At 40.6% G+C, this 22,882-nt stretch overlaps 1 protein-coding gene across 1 annotated transcript in view; it reads left to right on the forward strand.

Annotated features, from left to right (window-relative positions):
* The window catches only part of LOC147106123 (voltage-dependent L-type calcium channel subunit alpha-1C-like), a 531,473-nt gene that overhangs the window by 392,253 nt on the left and 116,338 nt on the right, over positions 1–22,882 (forward strand). Inside the window, exons 27-28 of the mRNA XM_086008919.1 lie at positions 10,578–10,661; positions 11,089–11,172. Coding sequence (XP_085865045.1) covers positions 10,578–10,661; positions 11,089–11,172 — 168 coding nt within the window. The remainder of the gene's footprint in view (positions 1–10,577; positions 10,662–11,088; positions 11,173–22,882) is intronic.

Below are 22,882 nucleotides of genomic sequence, written 5' to 3' on the forward strand. Positions count from 1 at the left end.
TGGGTTGGAGGCAGGTTCTGGTAAGAATTCAGATTTTTAACATTAACTTCCCACCTGACCCCATCCCACCTGTTTTTTGGGAATAAAATCCGCCCCCCCCACCCCAAATGCCCTGCCATGGAGAGCCAGGCAGTTATTAACATTTAAATTGGGCTCCTACAGTGCAATTGGGAGCCCAATTTGAAGCAAGAAACACAACATATAATCTAAAGTAATGTCTGCTTGTGTTGATATGGTTTCAACAAATCCTTGAGACATTGGTGCGAACTATTCATCAAATACTATTTCTAACTATCGTTTGTTGATTCCAGGATCTGTTGATAAATCTTACATCAATTCTAAAATTTGTCATCAAAATATTGTGTAAATTTAAGTCGGTTTGAACATCATTTTCTTACTCAAACTTGTGGAAGGGCACCACCTTTGTGAAAAAGTGTTCAGCAAACATTTTCACTTGCTTGGAAAAACACAACATAATTATGTAAATTGTATTGAAATGCATTATTGTGTCACTCCCCATATCATGTAATCAAAACAAAAATGATAAACGGCTCTTCCTCATCCTTTTAAAAAGTGGTTTCAAACCGTTTTTGTTCAAAGTGGTTCCTATTTAATTCCATTCAGGCGCAAAGATGCGATCTCTTCAATGCATTAGTATTTACAGTATTATGTGAATGTAGTTCTGTCCACAGGATTAGATGAACACTAATCTATTAATTGTCCTTCACTAGATCAGTACAACAACAAACTGAAAGAGACTTCATTTCACATCATTACTGTAGAGATGGGAGGGAAGGTGCATGTCTTTACTGCAGTCTAGAGTAGTTCTGACTGATTTTACCAGGAATTTCTGAATTCTGTACATCTATAATTAACAGAGGCAAATGCCATTAAATCAAAGTCTTGTATCAATTCTAATTCCCATTGAAATTAATGGCCATCATTAATCTGGGCCACACTGGCAGTGATGATATCACCAACAGGAATGAGTGAGCTTTTTAAATTTTAGTTGCCCTTGCTTCATGGTAAGATTTTTCTTTGTTTTTTTTGTTGACCTTGTGGCCATCAACTCTCAGGTTAGGTAGAACTCCCTTTTGTGTTGCCAAGTAAAAACCAAATTCCAGTTGGGAAAAAGCAAAAACAGTTGATTAAGAAGCAGCAAAGCAGGATATTGCTCAACACAGTCCAGACTACAGTCTGTTCAGTAGATCAGTACTATGCACAATGCTGGAAGCAATCACAACATTACACATAATTAAACCAGTTTCAATAGGCTTTAAAATGCATACAGTATAAAAGGATTTTGAATCAAATAAGTACTTCTGTTCAAGTTACTGGCAGGAAAGCTGTGTTATAGAAGTTGATTATTATTGATTGATATCAATCAAACCTCTAGCCTTTAACATCATATACTGTTAATTAATGATAGCTGGAGAAGAGAAGGGAAATAATCTGGAATCACCTTAAGGGGAATACTTAAAGTCCAGTCTAGTTATACTGATTAGGCTGTCCTACATTACCAAACTCTCTCAAGACAGCCTTTCAAAAATAGTTCCCTCCCTTTACCATGATAATGAAGTTCTCCATCAAATTGCAGCAATGGAATAAATGTCAGACCTCTTAGTGCCCACAGCAATGGGTCTCATCAGCTTTCCTCATTGCCAAGGCCACTGATTTGTGTTTTCTCACAAAAAAAATGGGCAGAATGCAATCTCCAAAGCACGAGTTCAAGATTTTAGAATCCCATTTAGTAAAAATTGGAATTTGACTTAACTATTCATATTCACCATATATCAGTGGTCCTGTTCATTACCTTTTTCCCTGGCTCATAATTGTAAATTTTGTGAGGCCCCATGCTGCAGAGCAGCAATTGAGCTCAGATTATTATGTGTCAGACTTCTTGCAATGAATTCTTAGGGTGTTCAATTTTCCATCTGGTGATTTGGGGATGAATAATGAGACCGCACTACCAGCATGTGCAGCTTCATTTTAATATTTAAATACACCAAAATTTAGATCCAATTTTACAGACCAGCTGCAGACATGCTTCTACTGGGAAAGCCGTGGTGGGATTTTAAATGCTAGCAGTTGAAATCACACCATAAAAATGGTGAGCATTAGCAGGAGAAATGGCAGCCCTTCCAGAGGCCCATCCAAGAACTGACTAGAGTGACTTGGATGTGTCAGCAAACGAGCTGATCATTATTAAAGGGCCACAATCTTCACAATGAACAATTTGGAAATCATTTTTTGTTTGGAGAGGGAGAAGAGTCTGAAGTGCAGTGTATTATATTTGTCACAACATCATCATGTGAAAATGATTTAATGATGTATTTTGATGCAGTTTACCTCATTCTACAGGCAAAAATAGATTTTCCATCTTTTATGAAGAAAATACCCCTTTAACAAAATGGAAGCAGCTTACATATTGGAAAAAAGGGACTTGTGGAAACAAACTTTTAAAATTGAATCTGCTGTACATCTCAATGTACAAAGTCTATTTGTGCAGCAAATAGACACTTGCATTATGTGTGAGAGACACGTGGGTGGATTTTGGTCTTTACTACACGGACCTTAAGCACCACCAAGGCAGAGTGCATGGAGGGCCTGTTACAGAACTTGCCTGCTTTTCTTTTTATCAATTCAAATAGATGGAAAATTAAGTTGATTCTAACAGCATTGTGAATCTCCCTGCCATATTTTCCTCTCTGTGCTGCACTGAGACAATGCTTAACGGCTAGGCAATAAAGACAAAAAACAACCCACTGCCTTCATGAAAAGTGTGTTTGACAGATCCTTTTGTTTGTTTACAAACTCACTAGACAGTAACATGAATGATACTCAGTGCATCATTGTGTTAGATGTGTGAGATGTCACCATGACAAAAACAGTGCTTGGCTTTTCTCCCTCCCCCAAATAAAGGTTTGCCAAACAATCTTCATGAAAACATTGGGGGGAATTTCAATTCATGGCCAATCATTTTTCGCCTGAAAAACTAACATCTGGCAGTTGAAAATCATGGGGTTGGGCAACTGAGCAACCCCATTGACATCCAAAGCCCACTTGATGCAATTTCCAGGCACAAAGCTGCTTAAAAGGCTGTAACTAGTGGGGTACTGCAAGGATCAGTGCTTGGGCCTCAACTATTTACAATCTAGATCAATGACTTAGATGAGGGGACTGAGTGTAATGTATCCAAGTTTGCTGATGGTACAAAGCTGGGTAGGAAAGTAAGTCGTAAGGAGGATACAAAGAGGCTGAAAAGAGATATAGACAGGTTAAATGAGTCGGCAAAAACATGGCAGATGGAATATAATGTGGTGAAATGTGAAGTTATCCACTTTGGTAGGAAAAATAGAAAAGCAGAATATTTTTTAAATGGTGAGAGATTGGGAAATGTTGGTATTCAGAGGGACCTGGGTGTCCTTGTACACAAATCTCTGAAAGTTAACATGCAGGTACAGCAAGCAATTAGGAAAGCAAATGGTATGTTAGGCGTTATTACTAAAGGATTGCAGTATAAGAGTAAAGAAGACTTACTGCGATTATATAGGGCCTTGGCGAGACCACACCTGGAGTACTGTGTACAGTTTTGGTCTCCTTACCTAAGGAAGGATATACTTGCCTTAGAGGGAGTGCAACAAATATTCACCAGACTGATTCCTGGGATGGGGGGATTGCCCTATGAGGAGAGATTGAGCAGACTAGGCCTACATTCTCTAGAATTTAGAAGAATGAGAGATGATCTCATTGAAACATATAAAATTCTTAAAGGGCTTGACAGGGTAGATGCTAGGAGGATGTTTCCCCTGGCTGGGGAGTCTAGAACCAGGGGTCACAGTCTCAGAATAAGAGGTTGGTCATTTAAGACTGAGATGAGAAATTTCTTCACTCAGAGGGTGGTGAATCTTTGGAATTCTCTAACCCAGAGGGCTGTGGAGGCTCAGTCATTGAGTATGTTCAAGACAGAGATCGATAGATTTTTGGATATTAAGGGAATCAAGGGATATGGGGATAGTGCAGGAAAGTGGAGTTGAGGTAGAAGATCAGCCATGATCTTATTGAATGGCAGTGCAGGCTCGAAGGGCCAAATGGCCTACTCCTGCTCCTAGTTCTTATGTTCTTATGTAAATATACAAATGAGTGTCTTAACCAGTTATAGGACCCCAATTGTAAATTTCAAGTACAAATGGGTAACGCATGAACCGTGTCACCTCCGCCTAGTTGCATCAGGTTTTGAACAGCCTAACCAGCACTCCTAAAGGGATTGCTGGTGGCCGCACAAAAAAGGGCGCAAGAGATATTTACTTTTTGTTTTTGTGGGTCCAGGCCAATTTGAGTTCCCAATTTGAAGCACCAGATGGAGGTTAGACACTTCTTCTCAAAGAGGGACAGTCATCTACAAGCTGCTGCTCTCAGTCATCTTTATTGGTGTCCTAACAGCAGTTTGTCTGTTGAACTTCACAACTGTAATTGTTATGTGGTGTGGGAGGCCAGGGTCAGGGAAAAGTATCTTACTGGAAAACCCTAAAGTATAATGATTCCACATTGCAGCGCAGAGGTAAACCATGCCAAAAAACCCTCCTATTTAGGAGTTGCGCTTGATTGCACCCTGTCGTATAGACAGCATCTCCAGAGCCTTGGGAAGAAACTAAAGAGTAGGGTCGACTTGATCGAGAAACTCGCCGAATCCACATGGGGAGCAGACGCTCAAACCCTCCGTGTGGCTGCACTCACCCTGGTGTACTCTACAGCGGAATACTGCTCTCCAGCATGGCTCTCAAGTCTGCATGTCAAATCCATTGATGTCCAGCTGAATTCTACTATGAGAATTATCATCGTTACGCTTTTATCGATACCAACACCTTGGCTGCCCGTGCTTGCAAACATCGCACCACCACACCTAAGCTGCGAATATGCAGTCTCCAGAGAATACAGCTGCTACACCAGCAAAGACATGTCGATCCAGGCTGATTGAACAACCTACCACCAACCCGTCTCAAATCTATAATGCCATTTTGGACCGTCACTGAAGCTCTTCAGCGATCTCCCCTCAGCCTTGATGACCGATGGCAAAATTCTTAGAAGAACTGTGACATACGGAATGGATTCCTTAGAGGACCCCACAGTACAACCTGAAAGATCAAACCTTCCTCGCAAACAGTGGACAACCATCAACCGCCTCAGAACCGGTTATGGTAGATGCTGCCACCTTCTCCATAGATGGAAGATTAAAGCATCCCCATCATGCAACTGTGTGCAACGCCTGAATTGACGCATGACTGTGATTTTGAGCATCACCGCTCCAAACCGTGCAGCAGTACTATAGAGATGCTACCAGCGCTTCTTAAAGGGACACACACATCTTTCAGGTAAGTTTGGATTTTAGCTTTTGGACATTTTTTTACATTTTATTGGAGTAGTGACTTGGTGCAATACATTTAAAAAGTTCTTAAGTAAAGTATGCAGGGAGTGATGCTGAACGTTTGCAAGGCTTCAGCAATGCTTCTGAGAACACCACTTGCTCGCAGAGGAGGAAGCGGAAGAGGAGGAAGCGGAAGAGGAGGAAGCGTAAGAAAGGAGGCAACCCAGACAGCCCCTTTTGGCCAGGATATCTGGGATTGAACCATCCGCCTGCAGTACCAATGAACACAACCCCAATTCCCATTTCAACCTTTGTCCTACACCTTACCTTCCCTCTGTTACTGACCATCACAGTGTCCTCTTGGCCACAATGCTGAAATAAAAGCCACCACAAAGTAAAATTTCCAATCCAACTTTAACCATACATGCATCCAGTATTACATCAAAAAATCAACTAATCACCCTTGTGCATTCCCTTAGTGACTGTCTTGCATGTGCCTTTGCCTATTCTAGTGATGTTCTGCAGTGCTACCCCAGTGGCTGCAGCATAGCTGATGGAAGGCTGCTGACTTTTAGTGGGGGGTTACTGCAGATGGCCTTGCAGGATGACCTCAAGGAGCTGGGTGACCAGGAGTATGAAATCAAGTGATGGTGTTTCTTCTTCTTCACTCTCCTCTTCCTCTTGTTGACCCACTGGCTGGACAGGCTGCATTTGTTCGGTGTCTGAAATGAGGAAGGCGCAAGAGTACAGTTGTGGTGAGGGGAGGGCGGGAAAGCAAGAGGTTCATGCTTACACCATGTGCAGCTTGTACATCAGAATATATTGTGGAATGAGGGAGAAGTGGGGTGTGAGAAGGAGGATAATGTATGAGGATGCCGACATCTTGTATTCTTTCAGCCCTACCACTGGCCAAGGGCTCAGCCATGCCCCTGCCAAGAATGGCCAGCGCCATCCCCTCCAAGGGGGTGAAGTGAAGCCAGGAATTTGAGGCATGCCTCATGTTTGGTAGGTTGATAGGTGAGTGATGGGTGGGTCATGCATTGAGCAGTTTGAGGCTAGTGGTGCAGTTGTTAGGAGACAGCTTTTGAAGATGTATTCACTGACCTTGACCACTCGTCTGAAGTCATGAAACTTCTTTGGGCACTGGAGCCAGATCCTGGAGGTGACACTGCTGGCAGTGACGGCCTCCATGATCTGGTCCCACATCCATCTTTCTGGAAGGCCTCCCAGCTCCCTTTGAGTAGAGGACCTCTCTTCCAGTGTTGACCCCCCTGCACAAAGCTGGAGTGCTGTGTCCGAGATCCTAGGAGCCCTTTCCCTGGTCTGCTGACCATTTGTGTTAGTGCTGAAACACTTTTAGCATTTTTTATGTGCAGAAGGCAGTTCAGCTTTAAGAGCTGCAGACTGCCTAGTTCTGAAGGATTTTCATTTTTTCTGCAGAAAGCAGTTCAGTTTTCAGAGCAGCAGACTGCCTTGAAAAGGAACAGGCTAGCTTTAAGTAAAGGCAGCCTCGCTCCAGCGACGCAAACTTAGGCCCCCTGTTGCGCGCACAGCCTGTCAGCAGCGCATTAGTCACTAGGCTATGCGCTACAACCATTTAAATTAGCAGGCAGCACCAAATTGACATGCTGCCTGCACTTTCTGAACGGGCGTGGGCATATCTCGCATTGTGGTGCCTGCGCCTGTTTTCGGGCCTTACGGAATTTCACCCCCTGTATGTTTAATTGACAATTTGTTGATAAAATCACTATTAGAGATTCTGTCTATAATTATAGCAATCCTAATTAAAGGAACATTCATAACAGAAAATTATCTAAATAGGGTGCCTGAATGGGAAAACTATTCTTGCTGGATATATTGATAAAATGAATTGAACTGCTGTAATTGGTGGTATGAAGATATGGCCTTGCCCCCCAATTAGTCATTGACCGAGAATAAGATTCCTTCGTTTCCCGCACAGTCCCCTGGTAAAGGAACAAGTTGTCATGGAAATAGATTCCCACCCTTAGCATTTTGAATTGATTTCACACCACACTCTTGCTGTTTTAGAGAGATAGGATTACAGGGAGGAAGAAGAAGAATCACAATTTGACTTTGTTGCTAGGAGATGCACCATCTCTCATTTTCACTGATGCAATGTCATGTTCAGAAAATGAGACTTATTTGCAAATAGCTTGTGGGACGGTGCTTGTCCTAATGAAAAATATTTGATTGTTTTGATTTCCTGTTCACACTATTATCTTTTTTATTCTGAGAGAGCGATAGGGTGATGTGCTGCTGTGTTGGGCACAGAAATTAAAATGTTCAATTTTAGGGGCCAAGCATTATTTTTGTCATTGCACTTCATGTCATACAGACAAGGTGAGGATTATACCAATGTGCCACAAATTACATTGTCACCTTATGTGCCTGTAAACAGATCTCAAGTGTCATCACATGAGCAACAGTGTCCTTTACATCAAGCTTAGGCAAAAAGACTTTCTCTTAGTCCTCCTCCCTGTCCCTGATCTCACCTGTGAGGGGGGAAAGCAATTCAGAAAAAATGATGAAAGCAGATGTGCTCTGGTATTTGGTTTGGGGACAGTTTCTTGAATCAGTTCATTTTCAGTGGTTGACATCACTTCTTTATTGATGCTTTACCTACTGCTAAGAATTATACAAAATGGATGAATAAGTTTGCTTACTTTATTTGCTTTGCTTAACTCAGTGAATTGCAGTTTGTGTACTTGGGTAGTATGTACTGTTTAAACACATTTTAAACCTTTCACCAGCACAAGCCTTAATAAAGCTTTCAACTTACATGTTTATCAAAATATTGTGTCTTAACCCTGGCCCCAAAGATGACACTAATCTGTGTCTCTGTTTGCATTGCTATCTTTGGTGTGTTTATGTTTAAAGGGGCACTGTATTTATATTAAAGGATTTGGCAACATTTTTTGTTTGATGAACAGGAAGCATCATAATGTCAATCAACGCCGGCTGGAAAACGCTAGTGTAACACTTGCCTTTATGAAACTACAACAGTTATTTTCCTTACCTAGCAAAAGGACAACAGCCTCCCCCTCCCCTGCCCCCCCCCCCCCATTTTCCTCTTTTCCCCCCTCTCTGGAAGGCACTGAAGCTTGCTGAGATATGGTTCTGAGGGCAGCCCTCTAATATCATGCCCATAGCCATTCTTCATATGTGAGCCAAGACGGTAAATGTTGGCTGCCTATTCAAACATGGAGGGCATTACAACTGAGCCCAATCCTATCCTCACCTACCGTCCGCACACATGGACCTTGCAGCCAGTATTGCTGGAAAACGATCAGGAACAGGAACTCCAGCTAATATTTCTCCTCTCTAGCCTGAGGGCAGTGGGGAGTAATTGTGGCACTCCAACTACTGGTTGAGGTCAAACAGTATCCCTTTAAACAATTATATTTCAGCAAAATGGAACTATAATTAATGGGCCAAAAAAAAGATTGAGATGGTTTCCCAATTGGAATGAAAGTGTCATAATGAGACAGCCAGAGTAGGCTGGTGGAATGGTTATGAGCCATAGAATGTTTTAAGTAAGCTATAAATTGCACTGGTACCATTTCTCAGGCACAGTATACACAGAGCTAACCTGAATATAGTAGGGAGAGGATGGATCTTTGGTCCCTTATTATAAAGAACAAGCACTAATTCTGTAACTTTGTATGGCTTGGCCAAACTTCCAAGCCACACTAACCGGATGAAACTCTGAACTCTTTATTGGCTATAAATATCCAAAGTAAAATGAGTTTGATGCAATCTAACCCAATTCCTGGTGAATATAAATTCATAACACAAACTGTCCATCAATATTGACCCTGAGTTCAAAGGGGGAAGTGTTGTATTACCAACTATTGACAACCCTCATCTGTTGATGAGTACAAAATTTTAACTCCACCCCAACAATTTTGAACCCCAGGCATCTTGTTTTCTGATCTAAGTTTGGATGCCTAACTAAGAACATAGGTTTATTATAACCAGTAAAAGAAACAATTGGCATTTGATTCTAATGGTTATTTTAATCCTGTTAAGTGAAAAAGTAGTATATTGTCATCCCCATCTCATCTCCCATTATCTTAAAGGTTTGCAATGATTAACAACATTAATTACATGTTGAAAAATCATAAGAAAAAATGACCAAACAGCTTTATAGTGCTGGCAGTGCCCCTTTAAGGAGAGCATTGGCCTGTGGATAAATTCCCTTCTCATTGACATTCTATAAATACTTCCCTTTCTGTCTGTGCTGTGCCTGAGAATGCTGGTTTTAACATTACCCACGCCCTGGTCCCCAAACTATTTATGTTTTAGCTTCGTGATTAAGGTTAACAGCTTCTCAAATTACATGTGTTTGGTACTTCACTGGAACGGGATGGGACGGGAGTCATGAACACAAAATGATACCTATGAAATTGATGTTCTCATGAGTTTTTGATTCTAAAGGAAATGTAAGTTAACCTTGTTAAAACCATAATATTCTACATTGTTAATTGATACCCAACCAAAAAAGTGATCTTTTTAAAACTACAAAGCACACCTTGTACTAATCTTTTTTGAAGAATTGAATGTCTTCCTCTTGTCTCTTATTTTCAAACCAGGACACAAAAGACAGTAAAAAGCCTGCAACATAGTTTAATATGCACCAACAGTACTTCTAAAATAAAAAGCTACATCTTAACTATTAAGAACAAATCCTTCACTTAAGATGCATTGTTTTCAAGTGTTTTATGTGTTGCTACAAAATTTCCCTAGTAAAACTGCAATCTATGTATTGTGAGTTTTCAATCTCCGCAACAAAGCCGCAGAAGCACCAAAGGGAGGCAAGGTGCTTCCATGTAGGGAGAAACATCAGGGAAAGGATCACCCCCTCCTAAAAGCAGACTCTGTGCAGTATGGATAAAGGACTGGAACCAAATCACCTGCCTCGTGGTCATTGGTGGTACATAACTCAAAGAAATCAGAGAAGGGGAGAAAGTAGATACTTTTCATCAGATATAAAAAATCCTTGACATTTTATTTCTGGTGTAATATGAAAACTTAATTTGGATCAGCACAAGTACTGCTAATGGTGTAAAACTGTGTTGTTGTGCTGACTTGAGGTTATCGAATGTGAGAATATTTGCCATATAAAGTCTTGAGTCTACGACCAACTTCTAACCTGCCTTTCACCCCCCCACTCCCCACCTGCACCATGTAGGGTTACTTTAGTGATCCCTGGAATGTTTTTGACTTCCTCATCGTAATTGGCAGCATTATAGACGTCATTCTGAGTGAGATCAATGTGAGTATATATGATACCCTTCCAGATCGCTCCTATGTATTTTTTCTTTGTTTCTTAACCAGCTTCACATTGTCAGAATTTAACTCTACTAGTTTCACTAGCCACAAGTACTCCAATGGAACTGGTGAGATTTCAGAAAATTAGGAAAGCAACGCAGGTCAAATCGGGGCAGACACACGTGCAAATATTGTGAATTTTGTTCTATAACAAAATGGCTTAACATGGCCCAACTGGTACAGTCTGAAGTCCTGGATGTGTAGGTAACAAGGGGTTTGAGGGCCAACTCTTCATAGATAATCTTGTCTATAAGAGTAAATACTGTGCACATGTAACCTCTTTCTCTTATTTTCTCTTCTCTTCCCTTTTTTATTTTCTATTCTTTCCTTGCCTTTTTATTCCTTTTTCTTTTCTCTTTTTTCACATGCAGCACTATTTTTGTGATGCATGGAATACATTTGACGCCTTAATTGTTGTGGGTAGCGTTGTTGATATAGCTATCACAGAGGTGAACGTAAGTAACCATCTCAATGAACATGCCTGCTCCACTCCTGTTTGTTATTCTTTTTTCAATTATAATTTTATGTTTGTAATGTCATCCTTTTTCCTGCCCCCAAGCCTGGCATGACTTAAACTGTATAGCAGGTTCAGAGTGCAGCATAATGGCCACAGTGATTTTAGTTTTGAATTATTCTGACTTCTGGATTAGAAACTGTCTACTAAATGAATGCCAAAATTTACCAAGTGTGACATATGAAGCAAAGCCATAAGTTTTTATAAAAATCGAAACTTTTTGGCAAGGCAGCTTCAAATGATGTAATAGATGCCCACAGGTATACTTGTCAGTAGGATGGCAGATATAAAAAGGAAAAGCTTAAAATCGACGATTTAGAAGGTGGCACAACTTGTTGAATTGCTGATCTTCCCTGTGTTTTTGTGGAAAGGCACCAAGTGGAGGAAAGGCATCTTGCCACATGAAGGGAGGAAAATTGGAGAGACTCTTTCAGGCAACTGATGCATATTTCCTAGAGGCCTGGTGGAGGTCTGGGAACAGGTTGCCCATCCCTAATTTGGAAAAGTTGCATTATGTTTGAAGGTCCAAAAAAAGACCCAAGGAGAACATGCCATGAAAAGTTTTATTCCTAAAAAATATCACTTACAATTATGTTGTTGTGGCTAAAACAATTTCTCTGTGATAAAGTAATCTTTATCTGTTAAGTCTTACTGTGTTTTTTATTTTTTCCCTTCTAATTTATAGGTTCCATGTTAAGCTATTTTCCTTCCTCTTTGAGTTCCTACAACCCCTCCTCCCATACAATGCACTTGAGACAAACTCCAATCCCCTGCAGAAAGTGCTGGGTGGATCAGATTTCCTCAACAGTGGATCACCAGCTCATTGTAGAAGCCACTCATTTTTGTTCCAGGCAGGTTCTACAATGGGTGGGCAAACCACTCTGCCAGGTTATCCCCAGACAGTAATGTTGAAAATGACCCCAGTATTTATTAGACTTTGGTTATAATTTTAACTTTTTAAAGTTAGTGATTAGGTTACAAAATGTGCCAAGCCCATAAAAATTATCAGACAACTTTTTTAAAAAAAAACAACCAATCCATCTTTGGAACAATGCCTGCTGATGGAATACTGAAAAATAAATGCCTTTGTGAGACAAATCTGTAAATGTTATTGTGCTGACATAAATCTGACTTATTTGCAGTGAGATTTTCATTTTGGTTTAAAATGTGACTTTCTTTTAGTGCCTCAGTCTTAAAAATAAACACAGCTTCAATTGTTTAAATAGGTTTGTGACATGCCTCACTGTTTTTGATCATAAATCTCACTTCTAACATCTCCCCAATGTTGACAGCTCTGATTACAGTGGAACACTTTTATAATTAAATCCTATTTGATGAAGATTATCTACAAATAAATAAGAAGCAGTTCCAGCCTAATTAATATTACTGGAACTTCTTAAAGTTTTCATTATAAATTAAGTTTCATTATAACTGGAACTTCAGTGTAATTAAAACTTAAAATTAAAAAAACTGTGTCATAAGTTTGTGTGCACTTGAATATCTGCTATACAGTCTATAACTGAACTTTGCGTTACCTCTCTATCACTAAGCATGATTTGGATTTTCTTAATATGACTAACTACAATGCACTTATTTGTCAAAAGTCTTTGACCAAGGTATTTACGTTTCCAACTTTGGTGTCTATGACCAGATCCTTGCAATAGGGTGCAGCTGCTTCCAGCAGAAGTCCATTACTTCTTCAAATGAGTGTATATACAATATTTTGGTACCGATTAAAGATGGATGTTGCACAGTTGATTGGAGAGATTTAAGGCAGGTTAAATTTCTGAAGCAGCCTACCACAATGTTGGCCCAAGTTTTCACTATAACAGATGTTACATTTGCTGAAGTGTTCATGTCTGCTATCCAATCTGTTATTTTTGTTTGGAATTAAATATAATCCAAAAATATAATTGGCAATAATTACAGATGCCTCCATTTGCAAACCTGGTATTGTGACTTTAGCAGAAATTATAGTGCTTTAGTTCATGCCATTGTAACGCACTGGACCAATGCTAAATGATGCGCCACAACTTCTAATATAATTAGAAATTGCAAATATGAAAAACGTCACAATTCAAAAAGTGGCTAACCTTTTAGGTCTGCTCCTGATATTATTTCAGGTTCAGCATCACTTGTCTCTTCTGTAGGTGAATCTCATGTTTGTTAGAATCATAAATTTAATTTTACTGCCCAATATCTAATTATCAAAGCTGATCCTGAAAGATATATTTGGCCGTTTTCTTCGCCTAATTAAATGAATGAGAGATTTCCTCCGATCAGTGGCAAGATGTAAATTGCAGATCTGCAGCAGTGGTAAACAGATACAGATGCAATGTCTGCTGGCCAGGTCATCCTGTTCCAGATGTGGGTTTGCAGACACACCTCGGGGGGAGGGGAATATATATAATTCCCCATTAACAAGAAGCAAATTAAAATAATATTTTTATCCTTATCCCTTCCATTATTTTTTTTCTCCCTCTACCCAACAAGCCATAGTTACCAGCTGCCAGCCTCTGCCAATAGTGCTTTGCAATAAATTTCTTAGAGGATGTACAAAAGTGACTCTTCTTGACTCAATTTCTAAATTTTCCCCCTCCTTTGGGGAAGTTCCTCACCTGTGCCCAAAATCACAAACACAAACACATTTCTTATCTTTTTGTGGCCACTCTGAGATTAGCTGCCCATTGGTTGATTAGTCACCACAACAACAGATCACCTAATTCTAATATGATATTTAATTATCTCTCATTTAAATTAATTATCTACCCTGGAATGTTTCAATAATAGCATGGCCAAAATCATCATTTGTCCACAAAAATAGGTGCAGAAGCAACAAGACAGTAAAACTGATCCAGAACCAATTAAATTGCACTGTCTTTCACTCTGCCCCTTTGCATGCTGAATCCTGTCCTACAAGGCCAATTCCCCAATGTTATGTTCAGGGAATGACCTCTTGCCACCAGTCCACGAGATCCATGGAATCAGGCAGGTTGGCCTTAACGCACTCATTGCTGATGTCCTTATTCCACAAGAGGCAAAGCTTTAGCATTTTTGGATGCCACACAACTAGTGTGTGCTGACATTAGTATCTGCAAACATATGCCAATGTATTTCTATTTGGTCCCACAAGAAATTCCTGCGCTATGAAAGGAAGTCTACCCTTTTGACAGCCACCAAGTTGGAGGTGGAGCTAAAGGAACACTATTTAGCAGGATTAAGAAGTGACAGTGTGGTTAGTGCTTTGCAGGCTGCATTGTATATGTAGCAGCATACAATGGGCTGAGTTTTTTTTTTGATGCATTCAAAGGCTAGACCACCTCTTTCTTTAAACGAGAGCCCGTTAATCCTCTATGCCTTTGCATTCTTCCTCATTCTGAAGAAGCTTTTCCTTATTTGGCCCCATAAGGGTACCCTCCCAGGCCTGGACTAATATTCCAAGGAATGTGAGTTCAAATCGTGCCATGGTAGCTTGAGAATTTGCATTCAGTTTAAAATCTGGAAATAAAAAAACTGGTTATCAGTAAAAGTGACCACAAACTGTTGGATTGTCATTAAAACCCAACTGGTTCACTAATGCTCTTTAGGGGAGCAAACCTGCTGTCTTTACCTGGCCTGGACTCTTTGTGACTCCAGTCTCACACCAATGTGGTTGATCTAAGCTCCCCTCTGAAGTGGCCTAGCTAGCCACTCCATTGTATCAAACCTGGGGGACTATAGATGGGCAATAAATGCTCACCTTGCCACAGTGCCCACATTCCAAGAACAATTTTTTAAAAGAACAATGCATGGAGGAGACAGCATTGACAAGATTGGTCACCCTTTGCCATGCTTGCTGTACACTGGCTCTGTTTGGAGTATTTCCATCAGCCTCAAAAATTGACAGTTTCCTTGGGGGCACCATCTCCATGTTAAACTTTCAGGCTCTCTTCAGTGGCAGCAATTCTGGGAGCTCCTTTGACAATACTTTTACAGTCACCATCCAAATAGGTCTTGCCCAGCCTCCAGGTGCGGCAACAATTCCTGCACAAGGGAAAATGGGAAGGGAGCATAGGTAAGTGACCCTATCCCACAGAATCTGCTAGAGTTGGGCTGCCACTCTACCAGTGCTGATGTGCCCAGGAGTGTAGATATTTTTGACACTGATTGGGGAATTGACCCTTGAGTATCTTGTATTATATTCAACTACAGCATTTCCAATTTCCCATCCCCTCAAATTGCAGCACGCTGGCTCCTTTGAACAAATAATGGCACAAATCTCAAAAATCAGTTGCTGTTGGTTTTTCAGATAGCCAATGACTATGGTATATGATATTTTTCTGTTTATAACTAAGCATTTGTCCTGTAAATCTGTCCTGAACAAATCTATCTTCCAATCTTCTTTGTTTTAAACGATCAATCTGTCCTGAGACTGCGACTGTACCTTCTGCCCCAAGGCTGTAATGATAGCAACCTCCCTAGGGTGCCACTACCAGCATCAGCATTCATGCTGCTTACTTCCTTGCTACTGCTGCATTCCCACCTAAACTTATTACCTTTACTGATCTGGTTGTCAATTATTTCCCTGATATGAGCATTTCCATCTGTGATGTCACCATAACTTTGCTGCATTAAATTGCAGATGATTTCCCTGATTCCATCACCTTCATATCATCACTATTTTTTGCCCTGCACCATGGGAAAAGCAATCATTATTTAAAAAAACCACTTGTGGTTCCTGATAATTTTTTAAACACTCAAATGCCGAGCAAATACAATGCACAACATTCATCAACACCTACATAATAATTTGATAATGCAAATCCCATTGCTTACAATTCACCACTTCCTCTGGGCTATAATACCTCCTTTACTTGCAGTACAACACAAAACTGGGAAATGATGCTGTTTAGTCCTTGCATTTATGTAGTGCCTTATCATATCTAAATGTCTGAATACACTTCACATAATGGCCCAGAAGTTCGGGTCGGGGGCTTCCCGCGGGTGCAAGCCCCCGACCTGCACTTACCTAACACGCTAGCCGTTGAGCTGTGGGATTCCGATCCTGGGCCTCCTCCAACTGCCGGCGCGCAGTGCTTGCGTATCCCAGGGGCGCAGTTAGTTCGATGCGTCCCCTGGGATCACGTGGGCCATGGAGAGCCAATGGTAGCAGGGAATGCTTCATTCATAAGTTTGACAGGAAGAGCTGTCAAACCTATAATACTATAAGCCCTAAAAATCTCAATTTTTTTTTAAATCACATTTTTAAAATAAACTATAAATTACATGAAATAACTATTTTAAACAATTTAAATTTTTGAAAAAATTAATTACATTTTCTAACGGGGCTAAAAATAAACTTACTTTTCTTTAAAGTATTTAAAAATAATAAACCTGTGGGGAAAAAAAGTTTTAATTTTAATTAATTCACCACTTACCTTGTTAAAAGCAGGCCTTGCACCTGCTTTTTAAAAGTGTAACTGCTGGAGACATACCCTCCCGGAGAAACCTGCAAAAAAAACATAAGTTCAATGCGCACACGCTGCCTCTCCGGCGCACGCGTTCGACTTCTGAACCCCTTCTTTCAGGGGAACGGAAGTGCCGGTTTCCCGCGCATGCGCAGTGCATGCACAAAACCGGCACTTTCGTTGGGCCTACGCGTGAGTACCCCGTGCGTACTCACGCGTTGGGACCCGAATTTCTGGGCCAATGAATTATTTTGGACGTGCGGTGACTTTTCGTGTTTAAGCAAGTGTGGCAACCATACTTCACTAGCAACATGCCACAAACAGCAATGAGATAAATGATCAACTGGTCTGTGTTTTTAGTGGACTGGATGAGAGAGTAGTGTTAGCAAAATCACCAGGAGAGCATCAATATTCATTTTCACATAACTAAATAATGCCTCAAGAGTGTGTTTCCAGGCAGTAAGGTGGATCAGGGCTCCGATTATCATAAAGCATCTGAATCTTATAAACATGGTTTATGTCTGCATCTGAACACCTTGGCACTTCAAACACAAACCTTTATGTGTGTTAGCTTGTATCTTTTACATACTGCTTCTAATCAATATATCAACTGTTACATCCTAGGGTTTACTTTCCTTTGGTAGTGCACGGATGGTTGTATTTGCATAAAATTCCTTTGTGCGCTATTTTAACACAATGGTAGCTTGGTTATTTGAATGGATTAACAACTGGGTAAAATAGCACAGACAGGAATTTTGAACAAACAAATAAATGCACTCCCAAAAGAGGTTAGCCCCCCCTCCCCACAAGTCATTTATGTAATTTTATTAATTACTACAATAGTCTTTAAATGGACTTCTGCTTTTAGCTGCCACATTGTGCATGCAGTCAAAAATGGTTTTGTCACACGTAAGTTATACTTGGATGTTTTTCCAGGAAGGGATTGAAATGAGTTAACGGTCTAACCAAATATCTTGATTTAAACAAGTGGCTCTCTTTGATTAAAACAATTTACATGTTTACTGATTGCATTTGGGTAACTCATGTGCCTGCTTTACAGTTGCTTATAATTTGTATTAAGAAAAAATTTTCTTTTAAGTATTATTAACTTTAAAATCTGAACTGGAACCCTGGTGTTGGCATATGTATTTTGTTTTGAATGGCTCATTCTATCAAATAAATGGTTGTTATGTAACTACAGATATTTCAATGTGACTGCTTTCAAGTGAAGCCACTCAGTGTTAAATCAGGCTTCATCTGTCTAGACAAGTAAATAAATTGTCCTTGCTTTTAGCATGATTTTAAATCCTACAGGAAATGTTTGCTCTGTCTGTCTTTGACTTGGCATGAATTACAGGATACATTAACACAGTTATGAATGTGGACCCAATATCTGCTGTTATACAATTTCATTCTCAAAAGACAATCCCTGCAGGGAATAGAGAACAATTCACATTTACAAATTTGCATTCATTTGCCAGATTAAAAGCATGTACATGTGAACCAGTATTCGTCAGCTGTATTTTTTTTAGCCAGGGAGAGGAGGCAAATTATGGTGGATAATGGGAGGGGGAATGGAGGCAGGATGAAGCCGTGGCTAGAGCAGTAGAGGCCTGAACCAATTTCAAATCTCAGTCTTGCCTGATGTTCAATCCTGGGCTTTTCTCCCAAAGTTAGGAAATTTGCCGGTCTTGGCCAGACGAATTTCTGAGGTCCAAAACTAGTGAGCTGCACTCACACCTTGCTGATAAAATTCAAATGAAGTCCAAGCCTGAAAATGTTTCCAGCTTTCCAACTCTGGCCTTCGACGGACACCATGGGTGCACCACCAATGTCATGCCCATTTTGGGCCTAACCAAAAATTAACCCCTCCCCCCTCCCCCCCGCCCCCCCCCCCCCCCCCCCGGCCCCAGTTTTTATCTCTTTAGACCAGACTTTCTCAAGTTATTTTAACAGTGGATTTTTTTCTTATCATAATTCAGTGAAATCACTTTTTAACAGTCCCATCTCTTGTGTCAAAGAGTTTGCTGATGCTATAAAATATTCCTGTAACGTCATTACAGGAGGCATACTGCCAAAACCATTATGTATCACTATTTTTAAGTATCAAAATCCAAGATTTTAAAAAGTAATCTGAAGTGTGAAGATGTTGTAGAGGGATTTTTTTTGTTTTATTTATTTCAAACGACCAGTCAGTTGGTTATAAAGGACAATTTTAATAGTAATGTATTTCTCTTCCAAATTATGGGCCACTATTCCCTAGCGCGATTATTATCTGCTTTTAGTTTTTCTTCATCCTGGTACAAGGTATTATTTTTAACTATTTATTTCACTCTTATCATAACAGCTTCTATTCATTGTAACATTCTGTCTGCATTCTGATACTGACTAGAGTGTGGAATTTGACCTCTTTCTCACAATATTCTTCGCTGGTTTAATTAGTACTGACTAATTCATTGCCAGTGACTGTGGTTCTAAACATTTTAAACAAAATGCAATCACGTCACTAAATAAGATTTTCTGTGGATATTTGTCAACAATTCATTGCAACAAAAAATAATTTCACTTAATATTTTGTTCATTTATTATTATTTTCCTGCAGACTGGTTGTGATTTCATTTATTTATATGCTATATGAAAAATACATTTAAAATTATGTCAACTGTGTTAAGGTCCAGTCTAACCACATGTGAAAACAGGATACTCTTGCATAAGACAAATATTCATATAGATGAGGGTTTCTCTTAATCAGTAATTGAAATTTGCTTATAGTGTGGAAGAGACCCCATTTTGATTTTTTAGAAATCATTTAGTTGCCCAGTCTTTCCATTGCCGAGATCATATCATATGAGGGGAAATGTTCTCCAATGTTCAAGATTAGAAATACATTCCAATATTTGAAAGAGTGGGACCCCTCTATAATTGATGAGTAGAATATAAAAATAAGAATAAGGCATACCAACCTCACCATATCATTCAAGTCCTGCTTCAGAACCTGATTTAATTATTTTTTGTCAGTTTCTTCCTCTAGTCCTTTCTGAATCATGAATCCAATTTCTTTTAGCATTCTTAAACTGAATCATTTTTTACTTCTCTGAGTGGGAATGGGCAAGGTTTTCCACTCATTAACTGCAAATGGGCAATAAATGTATCCCCTAAATCTATAATACCTCAAATTAAATTTAATTGATGGCTCCTTTACTATGGATTTTTTGACCATAAATAGAAGAAACAGCTAGTTTCATCTCTACAGCATTAGAGCCAAGCGGAGATACAACCGTCAGGTTGATGTTTGTCCTCCCACCCGATTATAATCTTTCATTGAGACTGTCATTTCAAATAGTTCAACATGAAGTGGCCAATATCAAGTGCATTTTAGGAAGCAGGCCCATCGTTTTATCATGGACAGGAGTCTGATATATCAAAATATATATACTAGCCAAAAAAATCAACTGCTAATTATTTCCATCCATTAGCAACCTTATTCTTATTAGCAACTAAGTTCAAGATAAGTAGTTTAACGTGCATAGACTATAACCTGGAAATTACTGTTCGTGATATTTGCAATCAAGCATTCAATGCCTTCGTATGGTATTCCACTGTCCATTATATTAACAGAGGTATTAATTTGTTTTTAAAATCACTCTCCAGAGAGACCGTGAACAGGGTATCTCTGGGCTGGTGCTTGTGCAGGTAAATGCATGACCGAGTTGGTGATAAAATGTCAGGTGTAGTAAATCTGGGCATGACCAGCAAGTCACTGGAGTGGCAGGCCTCTTCCTCCAAGGTGAATCCTATGATGTGAAACACAGGAGAGCTTGTTTAGTTGTGCACACGGTAATATTTGCCCTTAAAAAAAAAAAGGTTGCTGAATGTAAGGGCATTGTAATAGTTTGAGAAAGTACATGCTGCATATGATAGAAACATAGAAGATAGGAGCAGGAGTAGGCCATTCGGCCCTTCGAGCCTGCTCCGCCATTCAATGAGATCATGGCTGATCATCCAAGTTCAGTACCCTGTCCCTGCCTTCTCCCCATATCTCTTGATCCCTTTAGCCTTAAGAAATATATCCAACTCTTTCTTGAATATATTTAATGAACTGGCCTCCACCGCCCTCTGTGGCAGAGAATTCCACAGGTTCACCACTCTCTGGGTGAAGAAATTCCTCCTCATTTCAGTCCTAAATGGCTTACCCCTTATCCTTAGACTATGACCCCTGGTTCTGGACTCCCCGGCCATCAGAAACATCCTTCCTGCATCTAGTCTGTCCAGGCCTGACAGAATTTTATAGGTTTCGATGAGATCCCCTCTCAATCTTCTAAACTCCAGTGAGTATAAGCCCAATCGACACAATCTCTCCTCATACGTCATTCCTGCCATCCCAGGTATCAGCCTGGTGAATCTTCGCTGCACTCCTTCCATGGCAAGAACATCCTTCCTCAGATAAGGCGACCAAAACTGCACACAATACTCAAGGTGCGGTCTCACCAAGGCCCTGTACAACTGTAGCAAGACATCCTTGTTCCTGTACTCGAACCCTCTTGCTACGAAGGCCAACATACCATTTGCCTTCTTAACCGCCTGCTGCACCTGCATGCTTACCTTCAGCGACTGGTGCACAAGGACACCCAGGTCTCTTTGCACTTCCCCTTCTCCCAATCTATTGCCATTTAAATAATAATGATGAGCCTTGCTCAACTTTATCAATCTTATGTTGCCATCTTGCTTCTAACATCTCCTATCTGTCTGCCTACCTACCTATGAAGACTAAGGCCTCTTCTTTCTGGAACTCAAGAGTTCTCAATTATGTTGCTCGTTACCTGATTGCATTTCTCATGCAATGTTTAAGAATGAGCTTCTCCTTTGGTGTGAGAGAAGGCAATGCTAAAGGCATTTGAGTGGCATGGACACTTGCCCTATATGAGTGCATTGCATGATGATGAGAGGAGCAGGTGCACTGTCCCTTTTAAATAAAGTGTCCTTGAAGATTAGCAGAAGCCCTTGTGACAGGCTATGAGTTGTTAGTTAAGATGGTGCTCAAGTGTTTTGAGAGGTTTCCCTTTGCATTAATGAGGTTCTCTAACACCTAGGGCTGGATTTTGCCAATGGGGAGCTTTTGGAGGCGAGACTCCCACTTGTCGGGTTTCAGTCCCGCCTCCATCAACTTCTGGCCAACCCACGCTATTTTCCCTTGATTGACCTTGTCAAGCTCGCCCAGCGGGCTTAGCAGGCCAAATAATGGAAAGCCGGTTACAGAGAACGGCAACGTATGACGTTTCATCTGTCAAAAAATTTTGACAGATGAATTGTCATCGTTTGACAGCTCTGTGAAGCTGTCAAACAGTGACATTCTCTGTAGTTTGATGAGTTCTTGAATTCAAAACCTCATCAAACCTCTTTCTTTTGCAGAAATTAGATGGTTGTTGTATTGGAGAATGCAACAGCCATCTGTCATCTCTGCCGCGGAGGTGCGAGACTCTCCGCATACCCAACTCTTGAAGCCTGCAGGAAGAAACAAAGGTAAGTAAACTTTTTTTTAACACTTTCCACTTACCTCACATACTCACCTCTCCACACTTGCACTCATTACTTAACTTCACAGCGCACTTTTGCACCCCTCCGACCCCCGCAGATGCACTACTCACCTTGGTGACCCTGGCAGGGTTCGGAGCCTTCGGGAAGCCCGCACTTGTGTGGGCAAAATAGAGATAATCCTCTTATCTGCCTGTTAACAGGCAGATAAGTGGCACTAATCCCCTTCCTGCCATTTTCCCAGCAGTCCCGCCTACCCAGGGCTGGCAATATCGCGCCCCAAGAGTATGAAAGGTACGGACTTGAGTGAAGCCAGTACGCATGGTAGAAAATGTATATGGGTGCCAGTGCTTAGACTTAATTCAGCTACCCTTCTAAGGTCATTGAACCCAGTACCTCACTATGTGGCAGTTCTTGGATAGTGCAGGTATCGCTGACTGCCTCTGCCACTTCCCTCCATATAGCATGAACCACCCTGTTGAGGGGCTTCCTGCCCTCGGTGCCCAAGCTTGGCTTTTCTGGCCCTGACTTCTGCCAGCAACACATCAGATAATCTGGGAGCCCTTCCTGCTGTAGACACCCCTAAGGCAGCTGCTGCCTTTTAAAGGCTGCGCTACAATTGAATTTTCCTCCCTCCCAGTGGCTATAAACATATCAGGAGCAGTATTACCG

The sequence above is a fragment of the Somniosus microcephalus genome, chromosome 16 (genome assembly GCF_052327205.1).
Source record: "Somniosus microcephalus isolate GS21.2 chromosome 16, FLI_Smic_1.0, whole genome shotgun sequence".
Classification (NCBI taxonomy): domain Eukaryota; kingdom Metazoa; phylum Chordata; class Chondrichthyes; order Squaliformes; family Somniosidae; genus Somniosus; species Somniosus microcephalus.